The sequence below is a fragment of the Oncorhynchus kisutch genome, linkage group LG4, assembly GCF_002021735.2.
Source record: "Oncorhynchus kisutch isolate 150728-3 linkage group LG4, Okis_V2, whole genome shotgun sequence".
NCBI classification, from domain to species: domain Eukaryota; kingdom Metazoa; phylum Chordata; class Actinopteri; order Salmoniformes; family Salmonidae; genus Oncorhynchus; species Oncorhynchus kisutch.
In genome coordinates, this window is record NC_034177.2 from 15,057,865 (window position 1) to 15,084,666 (window position 26,802).

Genomic DNA, 26,802 nt, shown 5'->3' on the forward strand with positions numbered 1-26,802 from the left:
AACTTTAATTCATGAATATATTTTCTAAATGGAATTTTCTATTTAATTTCAATTAATTTCCTAAATTGAAATATTACATGGGTTTAAAAAAAAAAAAAACAAGCAAACATGTTAGGGTAATTTATTAGTATGATTTAATCAAAGATTGTGAACCAAAACAGACAGCCACCCATGTTAGAAAACAAACAAACAGTGTAACACTGACATTCGCATTATAAAATAACAAAAAAAAAAAAAACTGTGTATCATGCTTAAACAACTCCTGGATTACAGAGGACACCAATAGGTCCTATTTGATATGCTAATTTGAAATTCCCATAATATTGACAGTACTCTAGATACCATCCCTGCCAACCCGTATTTCGTTGTACAAATAGATGCTTCTCAAATTTATATGACTGCTAAACTGTATCATCGCATAATAATCTCAAGGTGTTTCTGGGGGGGGGGGGGGGGGGGGGGGGTTGTTCAGTTCCGACAACAGTTCACTGGCAAGGAATAGTAACATTAAACAGCTAAACCAAGAGCTAAACTGGTGTGACATTGCAGACACTTCAGACTAGATCTGTTGACAGCAGGTTTATCAAATTTCATCATTCCCGCAAGGTTTTGCTGATCAGTTTCCTTAAAAACAGGGGGGAGCACACATGCAATAAAGCTTTTTGTCCATAGAGTTGGGAGATAATACAAATCATACATAGAAAAAAAATACATGTCATCTTCACTTCTCCACACAAATCTTCCTGTCAGAAAAGGGAGAGCAGACAATTTTATGATTAGCTCTACATGTGAGCTTTGTAAAGGGGAATAAAGAAGACATTGCAAAAACCCAGTACAAATCTACAATACATGGACCAACCCATAACCATTTAAAAATGTTCATCTTACCCGTCTGAGGGTCAAGGTTGTTCTTCGTTGCTACCACTAGGTGTCCGGCTGTGAATCTGACTCCTCAGCTGTTCAATTAGCTCTGGGTTCTGCTGTTGCATTTGCTGCGCAAATTGTTGGCCCCTAAATGGACATAGCGAGGTGATGGAATGGCAGTTACCAAGTACAAGTCACAAAAACAATGCATTTTATTAATACTCACATTCAAATGTTATCATGTCTTTATCACTGATGCTACGGGTATAATATTCAAGTAATATTTGGCACAGAGTGAGTAGAGCTGGTGGTAGACTTACGCTTGGATGAGACCAGAGATGTCACCTGGACCAGCTCCCACTACTCCAACTCCTGCTGCCGGTCCGGCTCCTAACCCTGGTCCAGCTCCTAATGGTCCGGCTCCTAACCCTGGTCCGGCTCCTAACCCAGGCACTGCTGGAGCTCCCATTGGCCCATAAGCCCCTGACATCATCCCTGACATCCTGTACAATACAGACAAGAAAGGTGGTCTACATGCATTTACTTTAAAAGCGCCCTACATTTCACAACTAATTGGGGAATCTCAGAGTGAATTTACAAAGTCCTTGTGCTCCATCTAAAAAAAGAAAAATGTATTTGATAGACAATTAATGGATAACTTACATTTGCTGTACTTGTGGGTTGTTCATCAAACCGGACGCCTAGGACAAAGCAGCCCTAACAATGTCAATATGATTTCAAATTCAGTAAACCTTCTCTACATATGCTGCATTCATGACATCTCATAAATACGACTGGGGGGGGGGGGGTTCAACTGGGAAATCCAGTTGAACGACTCTCCAACTATCAGGAGTGGCCTAATATCACTGGTTAATAATCAAATATTAAAATGTCATACAAAAAACAGCATACAAACAAATGGATAGCATACGATCATAGATTAATTTGACTATACAAGTTGAATTGTTTTTTGTATGACATTTTAATATTTGATTATTAACCAATGATATTAGGCCACTCCTGGCCATGATTACAGACACCTGTGTCTTTTGACACTATATAAACGAGTCATCCCGCAGTGTTTGTGATTATACCCTGATGAAGACAGCTTGGCTGTCGAAACGTTGGTATTACATTTTTGCATCTGAGCTCCTAGAGTGTGCGGCTCTCTTTTATTTTCAAGTTTCTACTCCGCTAGCCAGCACCTCGTCTTAATAGGTGTGTGTTTCTTTTTCTTCTAGATCATGACGCAGCTTGTTTGCCATTAGCCAATTAATGTTCTCTTGTCATTCCTAGTATTTTCCATTTGAAAAAGGCCAGTTTTAGTTAAAGTTGCACTACGCAGAAATCACGCCGCCATTTTATGGTTGTTTGCCTTATTTCAGTTTGTGTGACAAAACAAGCTAGTGTAGAGAATCATTGTACCATCTAAACCGCTGTGAAATACATATTTCCCATAACCAAAAATATTGTATTTTGAGCTTGTGTACAAAACCAGAAAGATGCAAAAATGAAATGTAAGAATGGGAAGCACAGAAATAGCACACAACATATCTACTGCTTCTTAGACTTGCTTTCAAAGACAATGACAGATCTATAACTCCTATTTCTATGTGTATTTGGTCAAGTCACCCAAAAAGTTACACATTTCAGCTTTCATGGAACTCACCATGTTCATGAAACCAGGGTTACTGAGCAAACCAGCCAGATCAACTCCTCCCATTCCTCCTGTCTGAAGAAAAAAATTACATGATCAACAATGATATATTACAACTGATATGTATTCTCCATTGTGGTTGAGATATTACCAACTTACTGGGCTTGGAGTCTCCATTTTCTGCTCTGCTATTTTCAGGTTGGATTTGTAGGTGTCGTTCTCTGGGTCCAACTCTAGGGCTTTCTTGTAATAACCTACAGCTTCTGTGTGTTTGTTTAAACTGGCTAGAGCCAACCTGGAAGCATGGGAAGTTTGAAGTCAATGTATGTTCACAATCATCAGTCAATAACAAAGCAGCAACACACTAGCCCATGTCCACGGTAATATTGAACACTAGTGTCTAACCTACCCCATTCTTCCATATGCTTTGCTGTAGTTTGGGTCAATCCCAATGGCAAGTTCACAGTCCTGAACTGCTCCAGCGTAGTTGCCTAGTTTGCTGTATGCAGCAGCCCTAGCAAAAACAATTCCATACAATTAGCAGTACTTCACAAAAACTTAAATAGATTTTTTGCTTGACTAAAGCTGCATACATGAGTGAAAATCATCAAAATGTGCATTTGGACATACACAATGTGTGACTAATTGTCAGAGTCCTCCAAGTTCAGGAGTTTGTTGGTCAATACCTGTTGCAGTAGTAGACTGCATTCCGGGGGTTTATGGCAATAGCCTTTGAGTAGAATTCCACAGCTGCCCCAAATTTCTCAACCTTCATTTGATCATTGCCTGCCATAAAGAAAATACAAATATTATAGGCCTACAAACAGCTCTTTAGATTTGAAGAGAGCTAAGTACACACCATGGGAACTTGAGGGAGCGCAACGTTCAGTGTGGTATGTGGATCTGTTCACATCAGGGGAACTGAGCAGGATTAAATTACTTTGATTGAACTTCACATTTCCATGTGTTGTGTTATTATTCAATAGCATTTTTGCATCACATGATTATGCTTAGCATTGAAGTCAGACGGAAGGACACATATGGTAAACACATGATTCTGCCAGTGTGTTTGTACTAAGTTGAGGATGTTTGACTCTAATATTATCAACAGATAGGAACATTTGAGTCTGACTGCTAAAGGTATAAGGACAGGGATTGTTTCTGTTTTTCCCCCCTGATGTTGTGAGATTCTTTCTGGTGATGTGACAGAACACTGGAGCTGTGAAATAAGGATATCAGGGCCGGCTTAGAGAAAGCAGTTGTAGCACTAGAGCACGCATGGGAGAAGTGAATTGCAGCAGTATAGCCGTTGGCATTGATGATGATTATGAGTACACAATGCATGGACTGTCAAGGCATAAGTGCACATTTTCATACAATCTTGTTTTAAAGAACATAGTACTGTCCTTGTCTATTAATGTTCCATAATGTCATGTTTTATGTGGACCCCAGGAAGAGTAGCTGCTGCTTTAGCTAATGGGGATCCTAATAAAATGCTAAAGCTGATAGTGAAGACTGAGTAATGCAAACTATTACGGGGAGGTCCTACCGTCAGTTTTGAGTCTCTCTGCCTCTGCTACTTCCTCCCCAGTAGGGGAATCTGTGGCTGTGTTTATTTTCACCTGGGAGGTTTCAGGATGCTGCAACAGACAGTCAACACATCTGAGACAAAGGCCTATTGGCCACAATCACCTTCATATTAAGTGGATGTCTTTTGAGTCTACCTTCTGTGTCGCAGAGGCAAAAATCTCTGGTAATGTTTGAGTGACAGATAGGGTCTGGTCATCGGTCGAGACCTCAAAGGCAGTCTCCAGGCATTGGACTGCAACTGGAAAATAATCAGATGTTTAGGAATGGCAATGACACTAACTGGACACAGTTGAGTCCCTGGCCATCGTCCAACGTAGGCTGAGAACCCATCTCCTCAGACTGACTCTTGGCTTCCTTACTCCAACTTACCTTCTAAACTTTCCTGAGCATCTGACGATAGACTCCCAGAGCCCAGTTGATCATGAAGAAACTGAATGATGGAGATGGCAAGACGCTTTGTGTCTGTCATTTTGGATTGAGGTCCAAACCTCTCAGTAGAATGTGTATTGCGAGGGACCCTGAAGAATAAAGTTAATGAGATGTATGTATAAAAAAAAAACATCCACTGTAAATAACTGGCAACTGATTGGGATGAATTGTCTCTTACATTTCTATTATAGCTACATAACAAAAAAGCCTATACGTTACCATCTGTTTCGATAGCGGACTTAAATTCAACGTGGAGTTTAGTCCGCTAGTGACTAGATAGTTTCGTTTCTTAATCCTAGACTAACAACAAACATGCTAACAATCTAGCTAGTTTACTTGGCAGGTGACGTTGCTAACTAAGACTGTTCTAGTAAGTTGCTTACGCTCGGCTGCTAGCTAATACGGCTAACACAGCTAGCAGTTGGCCTGCCATGTGAAAGCACTCGGTGTATTGCCACAGACAAGCTAATTTTGTTTACGTGTAGGGAGTTGTTTAAACTTACGTGGATAGCTTAACTAGAGCTAACTAGTATCTTGATTGTAGCTATCTAGCTTAGCATTACTGACATGACGGCATGAATGGCTTTCTGAGCACTTTCCCCGATTTACTCAACTGACAGATAGCTATGTGGTTTAAAGAACGTTCAGCTATGCCACACAATATAACATATATACAAATGTGTTATCTAGCAATAATTACTCTTACCAGTTGCCTTTGCTTCAGACGTTCCTTGCAGTAACGTTAGCTGGTGGTGATGGGGGAAAAAAATGTGTTGATTTTCGTCGCATGTGTGACGCGTCATATCTGCGTTGGCTGAAGCATGCGTCCTTACGTCAGTGTGCGTGCCTCCAATTTGACTTTGTGGCTGTGGTAACTAAGGGAAACATCAGTGGTCAAAACCCCTAATCGCTGAATTGGCATCGTCAACCACAGGCTGTAAAACTCACCGCGAACGTTGCTTCTCAGATTTCTGAAGTATGGCACCGACAGGTGAGTCTTTACGAAATTCATTAATATTACATTGGGTATTTTGTAACAGGTCTTTGTCAAATGAATAAGATCAACGTTTTACATATTCAATCGTCAGTCTGTGCTGGACTTGATAACGCTTTCTGGTTACTAACGCTTTACGTTAGTTAGCTAACGTTAACCTTATTTAACAGAAAATGTATTGCATGCTATTAAAATGTTGTTTGTAGCAAGCAAGCACATCCCTGCAGGTTCATCGCATCTAGCTAAATAACCAGCTTAGCCACGCACTAACACGATTGATAGTTAGCTAGTTACAATACAGCATGCATCCGTCCCATTCAGTTAGCTACCAAGCCAACTAGATCAAAAGCCAGGCGTGATTACAAATTGGCAAGAATCCCACTGGCGCGTTTTGATAATGAACCGGAACCTTCCAAATGTTACAATCTTTGTGAAGTACAAAGTAAGCTGTACTGACAATGCCCTCTTACATTTGCTAGCTAGATATATATTTCAGTAGGGAGGATGACAACCGCCTAATTTATTAATTAAAGGATAGTTTGCTAGCGTTAGCTAATTGTGTTAGATAATCAGTGTTGAACCCCAAAGTATCACTGGATTAGCTACTACAATGCACATCCACATAGTTTCCATAGATTAAATAGTAGACATGTCAACACTATTATTACTATCATGGGTTGTCATTTGCATACTGCCAATTGGTTGCTAGTGTTTTAAGGGCAGCACTGAACTGTTGCTAGCTAGTATTTTTATGGGGTGTAAAAACGGTCACAGTAGTGTTGATTGTACATCAGCCACAGTATCTTCTGACCACGTGAGCAGTGCTGATGGTGAAACTAGGTATAGTTTATAGCAAATGCCATTGAATGCCGCCATAGTGGGAAAAAAGCTATTTCCTTATAACCTGTACACTTCCTCACAGTTCAGCAGTTAGGCCTTTTCCAAGACGAACCATCCAACTCGTGACCATTCCTTATTTCACCCCACAGGAGAGGTGGCGTCTGGCAGTGGTGCGCGAGTGTGTGCTGACAACCGCCTGCGCTGGGACCTGACCCCCGAGCAAATCCATCAGCTCTCAGATGAGCTTATTGACAAGACCAAAAAGGTGTATGACTGTGTTGGGGCCCTGGACCTGGCCAGTGTTTCCTATGAGAACACCCTGAAATCCCTCGCTGATGTAGAGGTGGAGTACACAGGTGGGTGAGACTCATACTCCAAAAAGACACCTTTCTTTAACCCCTTTCTTCTATTATGACAGTGAATTGAAATGACTGAATTAAGGTTACAGCAGTGCGGTGAAAATATGGTGTCAACCTCTCCAGTTATTTAAAGAGTCGTCTGCCATCAAGGAAATAATTAGATGGTAGTGTATGTGACTTGACAAGTGCTTCCCAAAAGGTTTCCCCTATAATTTCCTCTATGTAGGAACCTATAGGTTTGGGGCGGCAGGTAGCCTAGTGGTTAGAGCGTTGGGCCAGTAACTGCTCCTGAACTAGGCAGTTAACCCACTGTTCCCCGGTAATTCGTCATTGTAATTAAGAATTTGTTCTTAACTGACTTGCCTAGTTAAATAAAATAAATAGGTTGATACATAATTGGTGCATTTGTTCAGTAGAACCAATATACTTGTGTGAAGAGGGCAAAGAACAAGTCCATGCACTTTGTTGGTAGCTGATGGGCAGGTTTCACAAAAACAAAACTAAAGATATATAATCAGTTCAGTCCAGCAGTTCATAGCAACCACAACTAGCATCTACTCCACTGCCATTGTAAGCGATGGGGAAATGTCTGAGTTGGCAGGAAAGAGGTATGCAATGTTATAGACAAATCAGCACTTTTTACATAAAGAATAGCTGACCAGTCTATGCTCACCACAATAGTGTTTTTGGCATTGTTTTGAAACCAGGGCACAGGCAGTGGACACTCGGCTGTACATGTTACATCATGCAGTTGTAGTCATTTATAAACCCGCTGCAGCAAAATATCTCGTACAAAAGAGCATGTTTTTATTATCACTATCCCGCCTCTCATCATTTTAGGCCCTTTATCAACTGTTCTATCACAATGCACATTTCCCAAAACCTGAGCTTGTGTTTCAAGCTGAAAATTGTCACATTAGACTGGATTTATAAACTACAGGTGGGTGCTACACATTGGTAAAGGATGAGGTCCCCCTCTTTCAGTAACGAAAGCACTTTGAGCACTGAAAAAGCCCCAAATATAATCATTGTCATGATACAGTTGATTACTTTATTAGTGAGGAATGTTTTTTTCATGATCTTGTTTTGTAAGTTACTTTTTTTTAATTGCTTTTAAATGTTGCATGTTTTTATTGCATTGGAATTGTGAATTTGTATTATTGTGTGCAAGACTCCCTGTTTAAATAATAAAGAAGCCCTGGTCTCAGGTCGATTCCCTGTTTTAAATAATAATAAAAACCACTTGCAAAGAAAATGACACTCATAATACCTACTCACTCTTGCATTTTGACATGTTATTCCAGTTGAGCGCAATATGCTGGACTTCCCTCAGCACGTGTCCTCTTCCAAGGACGTACGCACGGCCAGCACCGACGCCGACAAGAAGCTGTCCGAGTTTGACGTGGAGATGAGCATGAGGGAGGACGTCTACCAGAGGATCGTGGCACTGGAGGTGAGGAGGAAGAGGTCAATAAAGGAGGTCCATCTCAATAGTCTGAAGTGGCTTCCTGTCCTCATCTCTTTATATTGACATTTAGTCATTTAGCAGACACTCTTATCCAGAGCGACTTACAGTTAGTGCATTCTTCTGAGACAACCACATATCAGTCATAGTGAGTACATTTTTCCTCAATAAAGTAGTTACACATTACACATCTGTGAGGTACAAGCTATTAAGGGGAAGAAAAACATTTGATTTATTCTTTATTTATTCTTCATCTGCAGTCTGACTGATGAAAACTGATCTGAAAACACACTCAGTAGATGTGCTTTCATCTGCCCACTTCATCAGATCAGTACAGCTGATAAATACTTTGTTGAGGGATCAGGACTAATAAAGAAGGGGAAAACGCCCTTTGGCCTGTTGCAATGTACCAATAGGATCTCAGTAGGTGAGGCCTGTATGTTTTCACATGTTATTGCCTCATCATGTTGTCTTTAGAATTATCCTATGGCTATGCAACGCTGAGTTCTGCTTTTTGTCCTCTCACAGGGGAAGCTTGACGCTGACACGCTCACTGATGAATCCAAGAGGTACATGGAGAGGCTGATCAAGCTGGGCCAAAGGAATGGCCTCCACCTGACCAAAGAGACACAGGATGTAAGGGACTTTACTGAAAGGTTTTAAATTCCAAAGCTCATACTCTGATCAGGCCTGGGTTCAAATACCATTTGCTATCTTTCCAATACTGAGTGATTGCTTTAGCCTGCCTGTAGTGCTTCAGACAAGCACAGCTAGAGTATCTGAAATTATTTCTAATAGTATTTGAACCCAGCTCTACCTCTGATCATTAGGGTCATTGTCAACCCATTGTCTTACTTCGGTCTCAAAACAGGAAGTCAAAAGGATTAAGAAGAAGCTTAGCAACCTGTGCATTGACTTCAACAAACACCTGAACGAGGACACCACCAGTCTGGTTTTCACCAGAGAGGAGCTGGGTGAGTTCACAGGATATAGATTTGGTCTGATTTTTGATCTTTGGTCAGACACCTATCAAAGCGGTCCCTGTTCTTTTGTAGAAGTCACGGTCAAAAGAATGGCAAAAACATAACTTTCACCGACGGTGGCAGTGCAGTTCGGCAATAACTGATTCAGGGGAAAGATACCTGTAAATTGTACTCAGGAAAATGATATCTGTTTCTAGTCCAGTTTTCAGGTTTCCAATTGAATTGCTTAAAAAATAAGCAACAAGCACTCTATCATTGAAAGCAAATCCAGAAATATGACTTTTGACATGTATGACGATGCACTTTAGGCGGTCTCCCAGAGGACTTCCTGAGCTCGCTGGAGAAGGACGGAGACAAGCTGAAGATCACCCTCAAGTACCCTCACTACTTCCCCACCATGAAGAAGTGCTTTATCCCTGAGACCCGTAGGAAGCTGGAGGAGGCCTTCAACTCTCGCTGCAAAGAGGTGAGCTGTTGTCTGTTCTCTGTGAGACAGAGATACTATCTGGTATTGGAAGAGAATTGGGTACCCTACTGTAATATTATTTTTTAAACACGGCAATGGCCAGAGAAAGTATTCGAAGCAAGAACATTTCTGAGCCCTCTCAAATAAAGTCAAACTGCTGCACGGAAATGTACCATTAAGTTTATTTCAGCCAAAATGTATGATAGACAACAAAGGCTGGGGGTGGTGCGTTTCAGCTCCACATTTGTAATTTTCTCTGAGCACCAAGTATAACCCGAAAAATGGTCCCCTCGAATTCATTTCAGATTCCAACCTCTGTAATTTTCTCCTGGTGTAGGAAAACTCTGCCATCCTGAAAGAACTGGTGCAGCTGAGGGCTCAAAAGAGCTCCCTGCTGGGCTTCACCACCCACACTGACTTTGTCCTGGAGATGAACATGGCCAAGTCTGGCAAGAAGGTGGCTGGCTTCCTAGGTGGGTCGAGATGAGAGGGGTTGAGAAAGGAGTTCAGTTCGTACAACTCATTGAAAGGTTGTTATGGTCCGCGATTCCATTTTCAACTGACCAGTGTACAATTTGGCTAGTTGTTTGTGGTTTACTATTGTTAGCTGCAGAGGCTGCTGTCAGTTCTATCAGAAACAAAGTATTGGGAAGGCGGGTAGCCTACCAGTTAAAGTGTTGCGCCACTAACCGAAAGGTCACAGATTTGAATAGCTGTGCCGACAATGTGAAAAATATGTAATAATTAACCCTAAGTTGCTCCAGTGGCACTGTAATGCTCTGGCTGACCCTGTAAAACAACACATTTCACTGCACCTATCCTGTGTATGTGACAATAAAAAATGTACAAGTGTGTGTGCTGCAGCTGCTTCCCTATACTCCCCTGACCCCAGAGGCCGTAACCACCCTGTTCCATTTTAGTCAAAGTTTTGATGTCATATTGTATTTGTTGAGGGCACTGCTCACACTCAACTATGCATTAACAAACACAACTGCTACAACACAAAATGTTTCACATTGCAAAAAACACTACACACACACACACTAGTTACCACCACTTTGCACCAACGTCTGTCGGTCTTTCGGAGGATACACATATCCTTTGTGTACCTTTGACAATAAGGTAATGTTTCTATTTTCCAGAGGAGCTGGCCCGTAAGCTGAAGCCCCTGGGGGAGGAGGAGCGCAAGGTCATCCTCGCGCTGAAGGAGAAGGAGTGCCAGAAGAGGAGCCTGCCTTTCAATGGCGAGCTGCAAGCCTGGGACACGCGCTACTTCATGACCCAGGTAGGGCAGAGGAGGGAAAAAAGACAAATGTCTACAACTCTGTTATGCTCAGTGACCCAACAGCGATTTATTTAACACATCAATACATCGGTGTGGGATGATATCAGAGTTGCAGGATGCAAAGATTATTGTTCTGTTGTATTTCCCACCAATCCCCCGTGTAAATATTGGACTATAAATTGTGCCTTCCTGTATTATACTCATGCTAAAATGTTTATTATATTCTACTGAGCCATTTACTTCATGTTCCTATTCTTATTTTTGTATTATTTATTATTGTTGCATTGTCGAGAAGGAACCATGTGTATCCCCTACATATGACTAATAAAACTTGAAACTATGAAATAGTTGCTACACCATATATACACACACAGTACCAGTCAAAGGTTTGGATATACCTACTCATTCAAGGTTTTTTCTTTATTTTTTACTTTTTACCGTTTTCTACATTGTAGAATAATAGTAAAGACATCAAAATGATTGAATAAAACATTTGGAATCATGTAATAACCCAACAAGTGTTAAACAAATCAAAATACAGTCGTGGCCAAAAGTTTTGAGAATGACACAAATATTAATTTCCACAAAGTTTGCTGCTTCAGTGTCTTTAGATATTTTTGTCAGATACTATGGAATACTGGAGTATAATTACAAGCATTTCATAAGTGTCAAAGGCTTTTATTGACAATTACATGAAGTTGGTGCAAAGAGTCAATATTTGCAGTGTTGACACTTCTTTTTCAAGACCTCTGCAATCCGCCCTGTCATGCTGTCAATTAACTTCTGGGCCACATCCTGACTGATGGCAGCCCATTCTTGCATAATCAATGCTTGGAGTTTGTCAGAATTTGTGGGGTTTTGTTTGTCCACCCGCCTCTTGAGGATTGACCACAAGTTCTCAATGGGATTAAGGGGAGTTGGGGAGTTTCCTGGCCATGGACCCAAAATATCGCTGTTTGGTTCTCCGAGCCACTTAGGTATCACTTTTGCCTTATGGCAAGGTGCTCCATCATGCTGGAAAAGGCATTGTTCGTCACCAAACTGTTCCTGGATGGTTGGGAGAAGTTTCTCTCGGAGGATGTGTTGGTACCATTCTTTATTCATGGTCGTGTTCTTAGGCAAAATTGTGAGTGAGCCCACTCCCTTGGCTGAGAAGCAACTCCACACATGAATGGTCTCAGGATGCTTTACTGTTGGCATGACACAGGACTGATGGTAGCGCTCACCTTGTCTTCCCCGGACAAGCTTTTTTCTGGATGCCCCAAACAATCGGAAAGGGGATTCATCAGAGAAAATGACTTTACCCCAGTCCTCAGCAGTCCAATCCCTGTACCTTTTGCAGAATATCAGTCTGTCCCTGATTGTTTTCTTGGAGAGAAGTGGCTTCTTTGCTGCCCTTCTTGACACCAGGCCACCCCCCAAAAGTCTTTGCCTCACTGTGCGTGCAGATGCACTCACACCTGCCTACTGCCATTCCTGAGCAAGCTCTGTACTGGTGGTGCCCCGATCCCGCAGCTCAATCAACTTTAAGAGACGGTCCTGGCACTTGCTGGACTTTCTTGGGCGCCCTGAAGCCTTCTTCAGAACAATTCAACCGCTCTCCTTGAAGTTCTTGATGATCCGATAAATGGTTGATTTAGGTGCAATCTTACTGGCAGCAATATCCTTGCCTGTGAAGCCCTTTTTGTGCAAAGCAATGATGACGGCACATGTTTCCTTGCAGGTAACCATGGTTGACAGAGGAAGAACAATGATTCCAAGCACCACCCTCCTTTTGAAGGTTCCAGTCTGTTATTCAAACTCAATCAGCATGACAGAGTGATCTCCAGCCTTGTCCTCGTCAACACTCACACCTGTGTTAACAAGATAATCACTGACATGATGTCAGCTGGTCCTTTTGTGGCAGGACTGAAATGCAGTGGACATGTTTTTGGGGAATTCAGTTCATTTGCATGGCAAAGAGGGACTTTGCAATTAATCTGATCACTCTTCATAACATTCTGGAGTATATGCAAATTGCCATCATACAAACTGAGGCAGCAGACTTTGTGAAAATTAATAGTTGTGTCATTCTCAACTTTTGGCCACGACTGTACATTTTACATTCTGCAGAGTAGCCACCCTTTGCCTTGATTTCAGATTTGCACACTCTTTGCATTCTCTCAACCAGCTTCATGAGGAATGCTTTTCCAACAGTCTTGAAGGAGTTCCCACATATGCTGAGCACTTGTTGGTTGCTCTTCCTTCACTTTGCAGTCCAGCTCATCCCAAACCATCTAAATTGGGTTGAGGTCGGGTGATTCTGGAGGCCAGGTCAACCGCACCAGCATATGTTGCTTCCTAAGTGGACAGTTTGATTTCACAGAAGTATGATTGACTTGGAGTTACATTGTGTTCTTTAAGTGTTCCCTTTATTTTTTTGAGCAGTGTATGTATGTGTATATATATATATATATATGTATATATGTATGTGTGTGTGTGTGTGTGCGCATCCACAATGGCCAAGACCAAAGAGCTGTGTAAGGACATCAGGGATAAAATTGTAGACCTGCACAAGGCTGGGGTGGGCTTCAGGACAATAGGCAAGCAGCTTGGTGAGAAGGCAACAACTGTTGGCGCAATTATTAGAAAATGGAAGAAGTTCAAGATGACGGTCAATCACCCTCGGTCTGTGGATCCATGCAAGATCTCACCTCGTGGGGCATCAATGATCATGAGGAAGGTGAGGGATCAGCCCAGAACTACACGGCAGGACCTGGTCAATGACCTGAAGAGAGCTGGGACCCCAGTCTCAAAGAAAACCATTAGTAAAACACTACGTCATGGATTAAAATCCTGCAGCGCACGCAAGGTCCCCCTGCTCAAGCCAGCGCATGTCCAGGCCCGTCTGAAGTTTGCCAATGACCATCTGGATGATCCAGAGGAGGAATGGGAGAAGGCGATGTGGTCTGATGAGACAAAAATAGTGAAGCATGGCGGTGGAAACATCATTCTTTGGGGATGCTTTTCTGCAAAGGGGACAGGACGACTGCACCGTATTGAGGGGAGGATGGATGGGGCCATGTATCGTGAGATCTTGGCCAACAACTTCCTTCCCTCAGTAAGGACATTAAAGATGAACGTGGCTGGGTCTTCCAGCATGACAACGACCCGAAATACACAGCCAGGGCAACTAAGGAGTGGCTCCGTAAGAAGCATCTTAAGATCCTGGAGTGGCCTAGCCAGTCTCCAGACCTGAACCCAATAGAAAATCTTTGGAGGGAGCTGAAAGTCTGTATTGCCCAGCGACAGCCCCGAAACCTGAAGGATCTGGAAAAGGTCTGTATGGAGGAGTAGGCCAAAATCCCTGCTGCAGTGTGTGCAAATCTGGTCAAGAACTACAGGAAACGTATGATCTCTGTAATTGCAAGCAAAGGTTTCTGTACCAAATATTAATTTCTGCTTTTCTGTTGTATCAAATACTTATGTCATGCAATAAAATGCAAATTAGGGGTAGCCTAGTGGTTAGAGCATTGGACTAGTAACTGAAAGGTTGCAAGTTCAAATCCCCGAGCTGACAAGGTACAAAATCTGTCGTTCTGCCCCTGAACAGGCAGTTAACCCACTGTTCCTAGGCTGTCATTGAAAATAAGAATTTGTTCTTAACTGACTTGCCTAGTAAAATAAATAACATTTTTTAAAATTACTTAAAAATCATGCAATGTGATTTTCTGGATTTTTGTTTTAGATTCCGTCTCTCACAGTTGAAATGTACCTATGATAAAAATTACAGACCTCTACATGCTTTGTAAGTAGGAAACACTGCCGATGTTGCAGGTTATCAAATACTTGTTCTCCCCAGTGTGTGTGTGTGTGTATTTATGTTTAAACATTGTTGTATTTTTTTTACTGTGGCACTGGAGCTGACCCTTTCGGCTATGTGGTTTATATTTGCCCCTGGGGGTATAAATAAAGTTGAAGTGTTTAATTAAATCTATTTCCTCTGCTCTGCCCCCCTTTAGGTGGAGGAGACCCAGTACGCGGTGGACCAGAACCAGCTGAAAGAGTACTTCCCGATGGAGGTGGTGACCCGGGGCTTGTTGGACATCTACCAGGAGCTGCTCAACCTCACCTTTGATCTGGTGGAGGGCGCTCCAGTTTGGCACGACGACGTCACCCTCTACTGCGTCAAGGACCGCACCTCGGGCACGGTGGTGGGCCAGTTCTACCTGGACCTCTTCCCAAGGTGAGTCGGAGGAAAGCAGAGGAGTTAGAAAAGGATTTTAAAGATGGCCGCCTTTGGTTTACTATTTTATTTCATTTAGTCTTTATTTTAACAGGGATTCATGCTGAGACCAAGGTCTCTTTAACATGTGCCCCCTGTATACACATCAAACACTATACACATCAATATACATACACATCAATATGCACATCAATATTCACATCAATACATGAAAAGCAAAGCAATGTGTTTTGTACGGTTGTTTTGATATATCGATCTTTTATAAGGATTTTGTTATTTGTTTTGGAGGGAAGAAATCTGTATTTCATTGCTCTGCAGAGTTACGGTTTCATTTGGTAAATTAAGTTAAACTGCAATTAAATTAGAGAAGGAACTCACCTTTTGCTCATCAACATAATGAGGGAGACAATAAAAAAATAAAAAAAGATTTAGCTAGTCATGTTTAACAGTCATGGTGATTGTGTTTAATTCCCCCCCCCCCCCCCCCCCCCCCCCCCCAGAGAGGGGAAGTACGGCCACGCTGCCTGCTTCGGCCTGCAGCCCGGCTGTCTGCTGTCGGACGGGACCCGCCAAATGGCGGTGGCAGCCATGGTGGCCAACTTCAGCAAGCCCACGGCCGATGCCCCCTCCCTGCTGCAGCATGACGAGGTGGAGACCTACTTCCACGAGTTTGGCCATGTCATGCACCAGCTCTGCGCTCAGGTGTGTGTGTGTCATTACTAGTATACAGCATTGTTCTGTTCCTGTGCACTGAAATTAATGTTTGTCTGAATAAAGGCATTTTAGTGTGATGGTTAATATATTTCCCACTCTGGCTGTTCATTTCCTGTCAAATCCACCTGAAAGACTTTGTAACAAGGACTTCTCACATGTCACTTTAATGCCCGAGAGGGCATTGTCCTCCTCTGATCATTCAATCTAAAATATCTATTTCATATTATACATGCATGATGTTTTTTATTCAGACTGATATGAACTACTAAAACCTACTACACCTCAGGATTAGTTTATTAACAGATACCCATCTCTCTTCTGTCTCTGCTGCTACCAGGCTGACTTTGCCATGTTCAGCGGGACTCACGTGGAGCGGGACTTTGTGGAGGCGCCCTCCCAGATGCTGGAGAACTGGGTGTGGGAGAAAGAGCCCCTGCAGCGCATGTCCAAACACTACAAGACGGGCGCCCCAATCCCCGACGACCTGCTGGATAAACTCATGAAGTCCCGGCTGGCCAACACGGGTGGGTCACCACAAAAAAAATCCTGGTTCCTTAATAGAACACCCCTTAACACGTTGTACACCAGTGCTGGAGGTTGGGTTATTGGGCTGTGGTCACCAACCAGACTCCTGATGAACTACCTGGTTTACAGGTATCATCAGTGTGTTGTGTTAACTCTCTCCCTCCCATGCAGGTCTGTTTAACCTGCGTCAGATTGTCCTGGCCAAGGTGGACCAGGCACTCCACACCAAGAATGGCCTGGACCCAGCTGAGGAGTATGCCCGGCTGTGCCAGGAGATCCTGGGTGTGCCCGCATCCTCAGGTCAGAGACAACCTCAACTAATGAGCCAGACCACCATCACAGCTGTAGTTTGGTAGCCTGGTCCCAGATATGTTTGTGCCATCTTGCCAACTCCTATGGTCATTGTCACTGCTTTTAAACAATCCTTTCTCTTTGCCATTGTGCCCATAGGAACCAACATGCCTGCCACGTTTGGCCACCTGGCAGGTGGTTATGACGCCCAGTACTACGGTTACCTCTGGAGCGAGGTCTACTCCATGGACATGTTCTACGCCCGCTTCAAGCAGGAGGGCATCATGAACCCAAAGGTTGGAACTGCTGAGCTAGTTATTTACAATGCTGTTTTTACACTTGACCATCTTCAGCTATTATCTAGTAATTTATATCAGCGGTCATTGGTTATTGATGCTAGTGAGCAGTGACTGCCTGCATCCCTCCAGGACTGGAGTCATGTCATCTGACTTTGGTTTTTGAGCTCCAAAGATTTCACCATCACAGAAATGTAATTGTTTTTTGACTAAAATGGCCTCCTGTTTAATGCCGAGATCTTTTTCCATCTCTCCCAGGTGGGGCTTGACTACAGAAACTTTATCCTGAAGCCCGGAGGCTCGGAGGATGCTGAACTGATGCTGAAGAACTTCCTAGGGCGGGAGCCAAAGCAAGAAGCTTTCCTTCTGAGCAAAGGACTAACGGTTGAGCTGGAGGCGGACACTCCATGTGCCTGTTGACCAATCACAGCCAGCTCAGTGTAAACATCCCCAACCAATCATACACTTAAGACACAGGCACAAGGGACCTACATTTTCAACTACAAAAAACCCAGATGAAGACAAGAATTGATAAAGAGAAGAATTTCCCATTTCTGCTGCTCTACAGCAGTGTTCCCCAACCCTGGTCCTCCAGTACCCCAACAGTACACAGTTTTATTAAGCACACCTCGTTCAACTTGTCAACTCATCATCAAGCCCTCAATGAGTTGAATCAGATGTGCTTGTCCAGGGTTACATTAAAAATGTGTACTGACCAGGGTTGGGAAAGATTGCTCTGCATGCAATATCAGCCAGTTTCCCCCATTTTGCGCTGTGTTTTGAGTTTGGAGGTATATTTTAAACTGCAATTGTATTCAAGTAAGGAAGAGCAAAATACACTAACAAAGAATTGACTTGACCCTTTTGTCGGCATTTGTTGACTTCTGTCAGTTTTCTCAGAAGAAGTAGCTCTCCAGTTTCTGCAGAGCTGCAATATGTACTGTACCTTGAGCATGGGACCTCAAACTCATTCTGGTCAGTATCTCTGACAGATTCAGTATCCTGTCTGGTAAAAGGAGGCTCTAGACTTTCAGTTGAAGTACACTTGCTACCATAAAGCTGTTATAACACACTGTCCTAAGAACACAACTGTTACAATCGCTACCATAAAGCTGCTACAACACACTGTCCTAAGAACACAACTGTTACAATCGTTACCATAAAGCTGCTACAACACACTGTCCTAAGAACACAACTGTTACAATCGTTACCATAAAGCTGCTACAACACACTGTCCTAAGAACACAACTGTTACAATCGCTACCATAAAGCTGCTACAACACACTGTCCTAAGAACACAACTGTTACAATCGTTACCATAAAGCTGCTACAACACACTGTCCTAAGAACACAACTGTTACAATCGTTACCATAAAGCTGCTACAACACACTGTCCTAAGAACACAACTGTTACAATCGCTACCATAAAGCTGTTGCAACACACTGTCCTAAGAACACAACTGTTACAATCGTTACCATAAAGCTGCTACAACACACTGTCCTAAGAACACAACTGTTACAATCGCTACCATAAAGCTGTTGCAACACACTGTCCTAAGAACACAACTGTTACAATTGCTACCATAAAGCTGCTACAACACACTGTCCTAAGAACACAACTGTTACTTTATAATTATAATCTTAACATATCTCTGAGGATTGATCACTGTCGAGCCACGTTAGAGAAACCATTGAGTGTCCACTACATGACCGAAAGTATGTGGACACCTGCTCGTCTGACATCCAATTTGAAATCATGGGCATTAATATGGAGTTGGTCCCCCTTTGCTGCTATAACAGCCTCCACTCTTCTGGGAAGGCTTTACACTAGATGTTGGAACATTTCTGTGGGGACTTGCTTCCATTTAGCCACGAGCATTAGTGAGGTTGGGCACTGATGTTGGGTCATTAGGCCTGGCTCGTAGTCGGCGTTCCAATTCCTCCCAAAGGTGTTCGATGGAATTGAGGTCAGCGCTCTGTACAGGCCAGTCAAGTTCTTCCACACCGCTCTCGATAAACCATTTCTGTATGGACCTCGCTTTATACACGGGCATTGTCATGCTGAAACAGGAAAGGGCCTTCCCCAAACTGTTGCCACAATGTTTTAAGCACAGAATCGTCTAGAATGTTATTGTATGCTGTAGCTTTAAGATTTCCCTTCACATGAACTAAGGGGACTAGCCCGAACCATTATTCCTCCACCAAATGTTACAGTTGGCACTATGCATTGTGGGTAGCGTTCTCCTGGCTTCCTCCAAACCCAGATTTGTCCATCAGACTGCCAGATGGTGAAGCGTGATTCATCACTCCAGAGAACGCATTTCCAATGGCGGCGAGCTTAACACCACGCCGATGCTTGGCATTGCGCATGGTGATCTTAGGCTTGTGTGTGGCTGCTCTGCCATTTAAACCCATTTCATGAAGCTCCCAACGAACTGTTATTGGGTTGGTGTTGCTTCCATAGGCAGTTTTGAACTCGGTAGGGAGTATTGTTACCAAGGAAAAACTATTTTTTTACGTGCTTCAGCACTCGACTCTCCCATTCTGTGGACTTGTATGGCTTACCACTTTGTGGCTGAGCCGTTGTTGCTTCTATGCGTTTCCACTTCACAATAACAGCACTTAGAGCAACTCTAGCATGACAGAAGGTTGACAAACTGAATTGTTGGAAAGGTGGCATCCTATGATGGTGCCATGTTGATAGTAACTGAGCTCTTCAGTTTGGGCCATTCTACTGTCAATCAAATCCATTTTTTTTGTCACATGTGCTGAATACAACCGTACAATGAAGTGCTTACTTAGAAGCCCCTAACCAACAATGCAGTTGAAAAAAATGTGGATAAGAATAAGAGTTAAAAGTAACAAGTAATTAAAAAGCAGCAGTAAAATAACAATAGCGAGACTATATACAGAGGGGTACCATACAGAGTCAATGTGCGGGGGCACCAGTTAGTTGAGGTAGTATGTACATGCAGGTAGAGTTATTAAAGTGACTATGCATAGATGACAACAGAGAGTAGCAGTGGTGTAAAGGGGGGGGGGGGGGGGGGCACTGTAAGTAGTCTGGGTAGCCATTTGACTAGATGTTCAAGAGTCTTATGGCTTGGGGGTAGAAGCTGTTTAGAAGCTTCTTTGACCTAGACTTGGCGCCCTGGTACCGCTTGCCGTGTGGTAGCAGAGAGAACAGTCTGACTAGGGTGGCTGGAGTCTTTGACAATTTTTAGGGCCTTCCTCTGACACCACCTGGTGTCGAGGTCCTGGATGGCAGGAAGCTTGGCTCCAGTGATGTACTGGGATTTTCATACTACCCTCTGTAGTGCCTTGCGGTTGGAGGCCGAGCAGTTGCCATACCAGGCAGTGATGCAACGAGTCAGGATGCTCTCGATGTTGCAGCTAGAACCTTTTGAGGATCTGAGGACCCATGCCAAATCTTTTCAGTCTCCTGAGAGGGAATAGGTTTTGTTGTGCCCTCTTCACGACTGCCAATGTTCACCTGCGGAGATTGCATGGTTGTTTGCTTGATTTTACACACCTGTCAGCAATGAGTGCGGCTGAAATGGCCCGAATCCACTAATTTGAAGGGGTGTCCACATACTTTTGTGTAGTGTATTTCATTTAGAGACACTACGGCAGTCCTCCTGGTTGTATAGCAGTAGTACATCCCAAGTGAATTATAATCTCATGTTAAAGAGGTTGCAGTCACATATAAAGTTGAATTTGGAAGTTTACATACACCTTAGCCAAATACATTTAAACTCAGTTTTTAACCATTCCTGACATTTAATCCTAGTAAAAATCCCCTGTCTTTGGTCAGTTAGGATTACCACTTTATTTAAAGAATGTGAAATGTCAGGATAATAGTAGAGAAGGATTTATTTAAGCTTTTATTTCTTTCATCACATTCCCAGTGGGTCAGACGTTTACATACACTCAATTAGTATTTGGTAGCATTGCCTTTAAATTGTTTAACTTGGGTCAAATGTTTTGGGTAGCCTTCCACAAGCTTCCCACAATAAGTTGGGTGAATTTTGGCCCATTCCTCCTGACCGAGCTGGTGTAACTGAATCAGGTTTGTAGGCCTCTTTGCTCGCACATGCTTTTTCAGTTCTGCCAACAAATTTTCTATGGGATTGAGGTCAGGGCTTTGTTATGGCCACTCCAATACCTTGACTTTGTTGTCCTTAAGCCATTTTGCCACAACTTTGGAAGTATGCTTGGGGTCATTGTCCATTGGGAAGACCCATTTGCGACCAAGCTTTAAATTCCTGTCTGATGTCTTGAGATGTTGCTTCAATATATCCACATAATTTTCCTACCTCATGATGCCATCTATTTTGTGAAGTGCACCAGTCCCTCCTGCAGCAAAGCACCCCCACAACATGATGCTGCCACCCCCGTGCTTCACGGTTGGGATGGTGTTCTTTTGCTTGCAAGCCTCCCCCTTTTTCCTCCAAACATAATGGTCATTATGGCCAAACTGTTCTATATTTGTTTCATCAGACCAGGGGACATGTCTCCATGTGCAGTTGCAAACCGTAGTCTGGCTTTTTTATGGCGGTTTTGGAGCAGTGGCTTCTTCCTTGCTGAGCTGCCTTTCAGGTCATGTCGATATAGGACTCGCTTTATTGTGGATATAGATACTTTCTACCTGTTTCCTCCAGCATCTTCACAAGGTCCTTTGCTGTTGTTCTGGGATTGATTTGCACTTTTCCCACCAAAGTAAGTTTATCTCTAGGAGACAGAACGTGTCTCCTTCCTGAGCGCTATTATGGCTGTGTTGTCCCATGGTGTTTATACTTGCGTACTATTGTTTGTACAGATGAACATGGTACCTTCAGGTGTTTGGAAATTGCTCCCAAGGATGAACCAAACTTGTGGTCTACAAATTATTTTCTGAGTCCTTGGCTGATTTCTTCTGATTTTCCCATGATGTCAAGCAAAGAGGCACTGAGTTTGAAGGTAGGCCTTCAGAATCCATAGGTTCGATTATCAAAGCACGTCTCTCGACTATGCATGTCAAAATACCGCTATAACATTTCCCCTGCTTCTCTGTCCTGTCTCATACTTTTCGCCCATATAAGAGCTTCTGTAAAGAATGTGTGATCAGCAACAGCATGAGAGTAGATATGGGTATTTATAAAGAAGAGTTTTATGGAATAGTTTTAAGATGGTCAGACCATGGATCATTTAGATATTTGATTTAGAATTGTTGGATCCCTGTAGGTATATATATATTTTTTAAACAAAATATTTGATTAAATATTGAATTTGGCATTTACTACTGTAGCCCATAGAAATGTGTTCTTCTAGTTCTGTCAGTGCAGTAATATCTAACAAGTAATCTAACAAATTCACAACAACTACCTTATACACATAAATGTAAAGGGATCAATAAGAATATGTACAAAAAAAATATATGGATGAGCCATGGCCGTGCGGCATATGCAAGATGCAGCAGATGGTATAGAATGCCGTTTATGCATATGAGATGAGTAATGTAGGATATGTAGACATTATTAAAGTGTCATTATTTAAAGTGACTAGTGATACCTTTTGTTAAATCCATTTATTAAAGTGGCAAGAGATTTGAGTCTGTATGTTGGCAGCAGCCACTGTTTTAGTGATGGCTGTTTAACAGTCTGATGGCCTTGAGATTGAAGCTGTTTTTCAGTTTGCATTGAATAACACATTCATAAATGGCAAAACACACAATCCAAAAGTATAAGGAATAAGATGTTGAAGTGTCTGTCCCATAGAGCCCCACATAGAGAGATATACAATATGGTTATCAAAACATCATGCCAGGGTAGGCCTACATGAAACACAGCCCTTATTTCAAGTGTTTCTAAAATCCCCTATGGGAACAATGAATGGTGGAAAAACGATTGGAACCATTTCCCTATTTGACTGCTAGGTTTTATGTGTATTATGACTCATATGGTAGTACTCTATATCTAAGAATGCTCAGGAAATATATATATATATATTTACATATAACCCCTTTTTTTCTTGGCACAAAACTACCTCAATACTTCCATAAATTGTTTAAATCAGGAACCTGGTTACCATTGTCACGTTCTGACCTTTATTTCCTTTGTTTTGTCTTTATTTAGTATGGTCAGGGTGTGAGTTGGGGTGGGCAGTCTATGTTTGTGTTTCTATGTTTGTGTATGGTTCTCAATCAGAGGCAGCTGTTTATCGTTGTCCCTGATTGTTGGAGGAAATTATAGTTGAAATGATTAATTATGTATACATTTATTTAAGAACCATTTATTTTAATACTATTATGTTATGGTATGAAATGTATGGGTTCTTGGTTAAGCTGTTACTGAAAATGTAAGTAAAACGAATTAATTGTCTGTACCTTGCGGGTTTAAGGGAGAAAGGAGGGCATATATCTTTTCAAATAGATAAGAATGTTTGTTTGATGTTCCATTAGTGGAGAAAAGTATATCTTTTAGACAGATTGGAATGTTGGTTTTATGAGGGGAGTAGATGACATCTCCAGACCTGAAGACACTGCGCTATTGTGTGGATCGGAGAGGGTGTGAGAAACTGATGACGTCATTTGATGTTCTCTCCTTAAAATGCAATGTTCTTTGTATTTTGAGTCAGTACTCTCTTGAATTAAACGCTGTTACCTGACTTTTAAGACTGATCTCGATCTATTTCATGCATAAATTATACATTTACAACTTATTATGAAATAGAGAGAGTGCGAATTTGGTTTTGGCTACAAAACATATAGGAATTTAGAATTCCTCTAACACTGATTGAGAACCATATTTAGGTAGCCTGGGTGTCACTGTTGGTTTGTGGGTGTTTGTTTCCGTGTGTGTGTATTTGTTGCCACGTGGTACTGTTTCGGTTTGGTTATTTCACATATTTGTTTATTGTTTTTGTATTTCATAGTGTTCAGTGCTTTTCTTATTAAAATCGTCATGAACACTTACCACGCCGCATCTTGGTCTGATCCTTACTCCTCTTCAGATGAAGAGGAGGAAATCTGCCGTTACAACCATCAGACGAGTCCTGTGACACTTGTGGGAGATGTTGAAAACAGAGAACACCATCATGTTCATGAGAATCTCATCTTTCCATAGAGTGGTCATTATTTTGTAGCCCAAATGTTTCCACGCTACAGACAGAAGTTGGCACATCCACGGTACTGACTTCAGACGAGTGGGACTCCATTATTACACATCAGTATTATTTGCTCTGAGATCTTTGGCGCAGCCAAGCCGGGGAGAATTCTGGCATAGTGACCATATCTTAGTTTTAAATGGGCACTTCTGATTTTGCTGTATTTCCCCAGACCCTTCGGATAGATATGAATATCTCCCGGTATAGAAACTTAGTAGATTTTCAGGAAAATGTTCATCCCTATCACATGGTAAAAGGAAAGCTCAGTTTCTGAGATCTCTGATAATTGATTTGACTAGTGGCATCAAGCCCATCAGCTCCTAAAAGGAATTGGCGAAAGCTGGAAACAATGATAGTACATATTAAAATGTCCCTTGTCCCCCATGTCATTAAAGGTGAGCCTCAGCTGCAATTCCACCGCCAGCTGAATCGTACTACACACCCCCGACGCTCGTATTATGTGGCAGGGCTTGCAAACTATTACAGACTACAAAGGGAAGCACAGCCGCGAGCTGCCCGGTGACACGAGCCTACCAAACGAACTAAATCACTTCTATGCTCGCCTCGAGGCAAGCAACACTGAGGCATGCATGAGAGCATCAGCTGTTCTGGACGACTGTGTGATCACATTCTCTGTAGCCAACGTGAGTAAGACCTTTTAACAGGTCAACATTAACAAGGCTGTGGGACCAGACGGATTACCAGGATGTGTGCTCGGGGCATGTGCTGACCAACTGGCAGGTGTCTTCACTGACATTTTCAACATGTCCCTGATTGAGTATGTAATACCAACATGTTTCAAGCAGACCACCATAGTCCCTGTGTCTAAGAACACGACAGCAACCTGCAGGGTAGCCTAGTGATTAGAGCATTGGACTAGTAACCGGAAGGTTGCAAGTTCAAATCCCCGAGCTGACAAGGTACAAATCTGTCGTTCTGCCCCTGAACAGGCAGTTAACCCACTGTTCCTAGGCTGTCATTGAAAATAAGAATTTGTTTTTAACTGACTTGCCTAGTAAAATAAAGGTTAACATTTATTTTTAATAATAAAAAAATGACAACCTATTCCCCCTCAGGAAATGAAAAAGATTTGGCATGGGTCCTCAGATCCTCAAAAGGTTCTACAGCTGCAACATCGAGAGCATACTGACTGGTTGCGTCACTGCCTGGTACGGCAACTGCTCGGCCTCCGACCGCAAGGCACTACAGAGGGTAATGTGTACGGCCCAGGACATCACTGGGGCTAAGCTGCCTGCCATCCAGGACCTCTACACCAGGCAGTGTCAGAGGAAGGCCCTAAAAACTGTCAAAGACCCCACCCACACCAGTCATAGACTATTCTCTCTACTACCGCATGGCAAGCGGTACCGGAGCGCCAAGCCTAGGACCGAAAGGCTTCTCAACAGCTTTTACCCCCAAGCCATAAGACTCCTGAACAGTTACTCAAATGGCTACCTGGACTATTTGCATTGTGTGCCAGGTTATGTAGACGAACAGTGCAATTTGTGTATCCAATGACAATAGTGAGGGGTGTGTCATAATGATTAAGTTCATTCAAATGAATTAGTGAAACTGTTAAAAAATAGTATATGGCATATTAAATATATTGTGCTATTGTTATCATATAGAAACATAATAGATTATTGTACATATTAGCATCAACATACATTATTGTTTCATTCAATTTCGCATACTAATTTTGTATTTCATTTCATATTTGTTACATGTAATCTTTTGATTCAACCTTAATATATATTGAGCATCATCAACAGGGGGAACATATTAGGTGTACGCTAATAAGCTATTAAAAATTGACTTAAAGTTCCTTGTCGCCAAAGGTTGTGGATATGTGATGGGGCCTCCAGGATGCCATCGCCGCGGACCAAATAACCACAGAACTGTGTCTTCAGGAAATACAGGCTTGCAAGAGAGTGTCTGTGGGACCAAGTTTCCTTGTAGATTTACTGTGTAGATGTGCTGAGTCCAACCCCAGACTGGAGAGCTACTGAATATGCAGGCTTTGTTCCAGACCAACATTAACACACCTGATTTACTGTAATTAACTGTGCTTTAGATTGAAGACTGAATAGTTGATTATTCAGCAGCTTTCCAGGACTAGTGTTGGAGAACCCTACACAAATGTTCATTGGCTTTTCTTTTCCTTGAATTAAGTGGATCTTTAAATCTATAATCCCAACAGTATTTTGTGTAGTTTGATTTCATTTAATTTGATTCAATTTGTCCCCTGGCTCTCAAGGCTCTGCTAGGGGACCAGTATGGACACCGCCCTCTGTGGGAAACAATTTGAGTTGCTGCTGTCCATGCTACTACAGGACCAGGTGGGGCTTCTTCATAAATGTTTCAGAAAAGACAGCAATACATACTTCACAACTCTGTTGCCTCACTACAATGACCTTTGCCCTGACAGTGGGCTGCTGCAGGACGACAATGTAATTTCCTGGCGCTACACAGAGGCTCGACTATTGCAGCTCCCACGCTCTGCGGGCCGAGCAGGTTGAGGAAGACGGGGATATCACTGCTGGACATAAAAACACCAGTTATTCAAATATCTTGGATCAGTTATGTTAGAATAGGAGCGAGCTAAAAACCAGTTGTTATGTTTGCCTTGTGGTGTGTAGACAAGTGTTGCTAGATCAAGGTATGTTCTCATGGTGG

General features: G+C 42.4%; 2 protein-coding genes and 1 non-coding gene across 4 annotated transcripts; 2 read left to right on the forward strand and 1 right to left on the reverse strand.

Moving 5' to 3' along the window:
* Positions 1-454: 454 nt before the first annotated feature.
* Positions 455-5,370, reverse strand: LOC109889095 (small glutamine-rich tetratricopeptide repeat-containing protein alpha-like). 2 transcript variants are annotated; one of them, XM_020480275.2, is made up of 12 exons: positions 5,247-5,370; positions 4,481-4,629; positions 4,246-4,349; positions 4,071-4,161; positions 3,208-3,307; positions 2,931-3,035; positions 2,681-2,816; positions 2,534-2,596; positions 1,528-1,565; positions 1,185-1,367; positions 889-1,011; positions 455-739 (listed from the first exon to the last, which is right to left on the reverse strand). In XM_020480275.2, exons 2-11 carry the CDS (start codon positions 4,578-4,580, stop codon positions 900-902), a joined length of 1,032 nt encoding a protein of 343 aa, XP_020335864.1. In that variant the 5' UTR covers positions 4,581-4,629; positions 5,247-5,370; the 3' UTR covers positions 455-739; positions 889-899. The 2 variants fall into 2 exon arrangements, with proteins under 2 accessions (XP_020335864.1, XP_020335863.1); XM_020480274.2 differs by having other exon boundaries at positions 455-743; positions 5,247-5,369.
* Positions 5,337-17,842, forward strand: LOC109889094 (thimet oligopeptidase-like). The gene is made up of 14 exons (XM_020480272.2): positions 5,337-5,531; positions 6,524-6,730; positions 8,038-8,186; positions 8,727-8,834; positions 9,070-9,172; positions 9,490-9,647; positions 9,985-10,120; positions 10,790-10,932; positions 14,934-15,157; positions 15,658-15,859; positions 16,209-16,395; positions 16,568-16,696; positions 16,847-16,983; positions 17,242-17,842. Exons 1-14 carry the CDS (start codon positions 5,519-5,521, stop codon positions 17,401-17,403), a joined length of 2,058 nt encoding a protein of 685 aa, XP_020335861.1. The 5' UTR covers positions 5,337-5,518; the 3' UTR covers positions 17,404-17,842.
* LOC116374059 (small nucleolar RNA SNORA16B/SNORA16A family) lies at positions 9,217-9,342 on the forward strand. The gene has a single exon (XR_004209888.1). It is a non-coding gene; the product is annotated as a small nucleolar RNA SNORA16B/SNORA16A family (small nucleolar RNA).
* Positions 17,843-26,802: the final 8,960 nt, after the last annotated feature.

Bases quoted from the DNA above. Each gene is read 5' to 3' on its own strand.
- LOC109889095 (XM_020480275.2), bottom strand. From the start codon at position 4,580: ATGACAGACACAAAGCGTCTTGCCATCTCCATCATTCAGTTTCTTCAT. The intron at 2,817-2,930 runs GTAGGTTAGACA...CCATGCTTCCAG, and splicing joins AAAGCATATGGAAGAATGGG to GTTGGCTCTAGCCAGTTTAA. The intron at 2,597-2,680 runs GTAAGTTGGTAA...TTTTTTCTTCAG, and splicing joins AAATGGAGACTCCAAGCCCA to ACAGGAGGAATGGGAGGAGT.
- LOC109889094 (XM_020480272.2), top strand. The intron at 10,933-14,933 runs GTAGGGCAGAGG...GCCCCCCTTTAG, and splicing joins CGCGCTACTTCATGACCCAG to GTGGAGGAGACCCAGTACGC. The intron at 16,396-16,567 runs GTGGGTCACCAC...CCTCCCATGCAG, and splicing joins GTCCCGGCTGGCCAACACGG to GTCTGTTTAACCTGCGTCAG.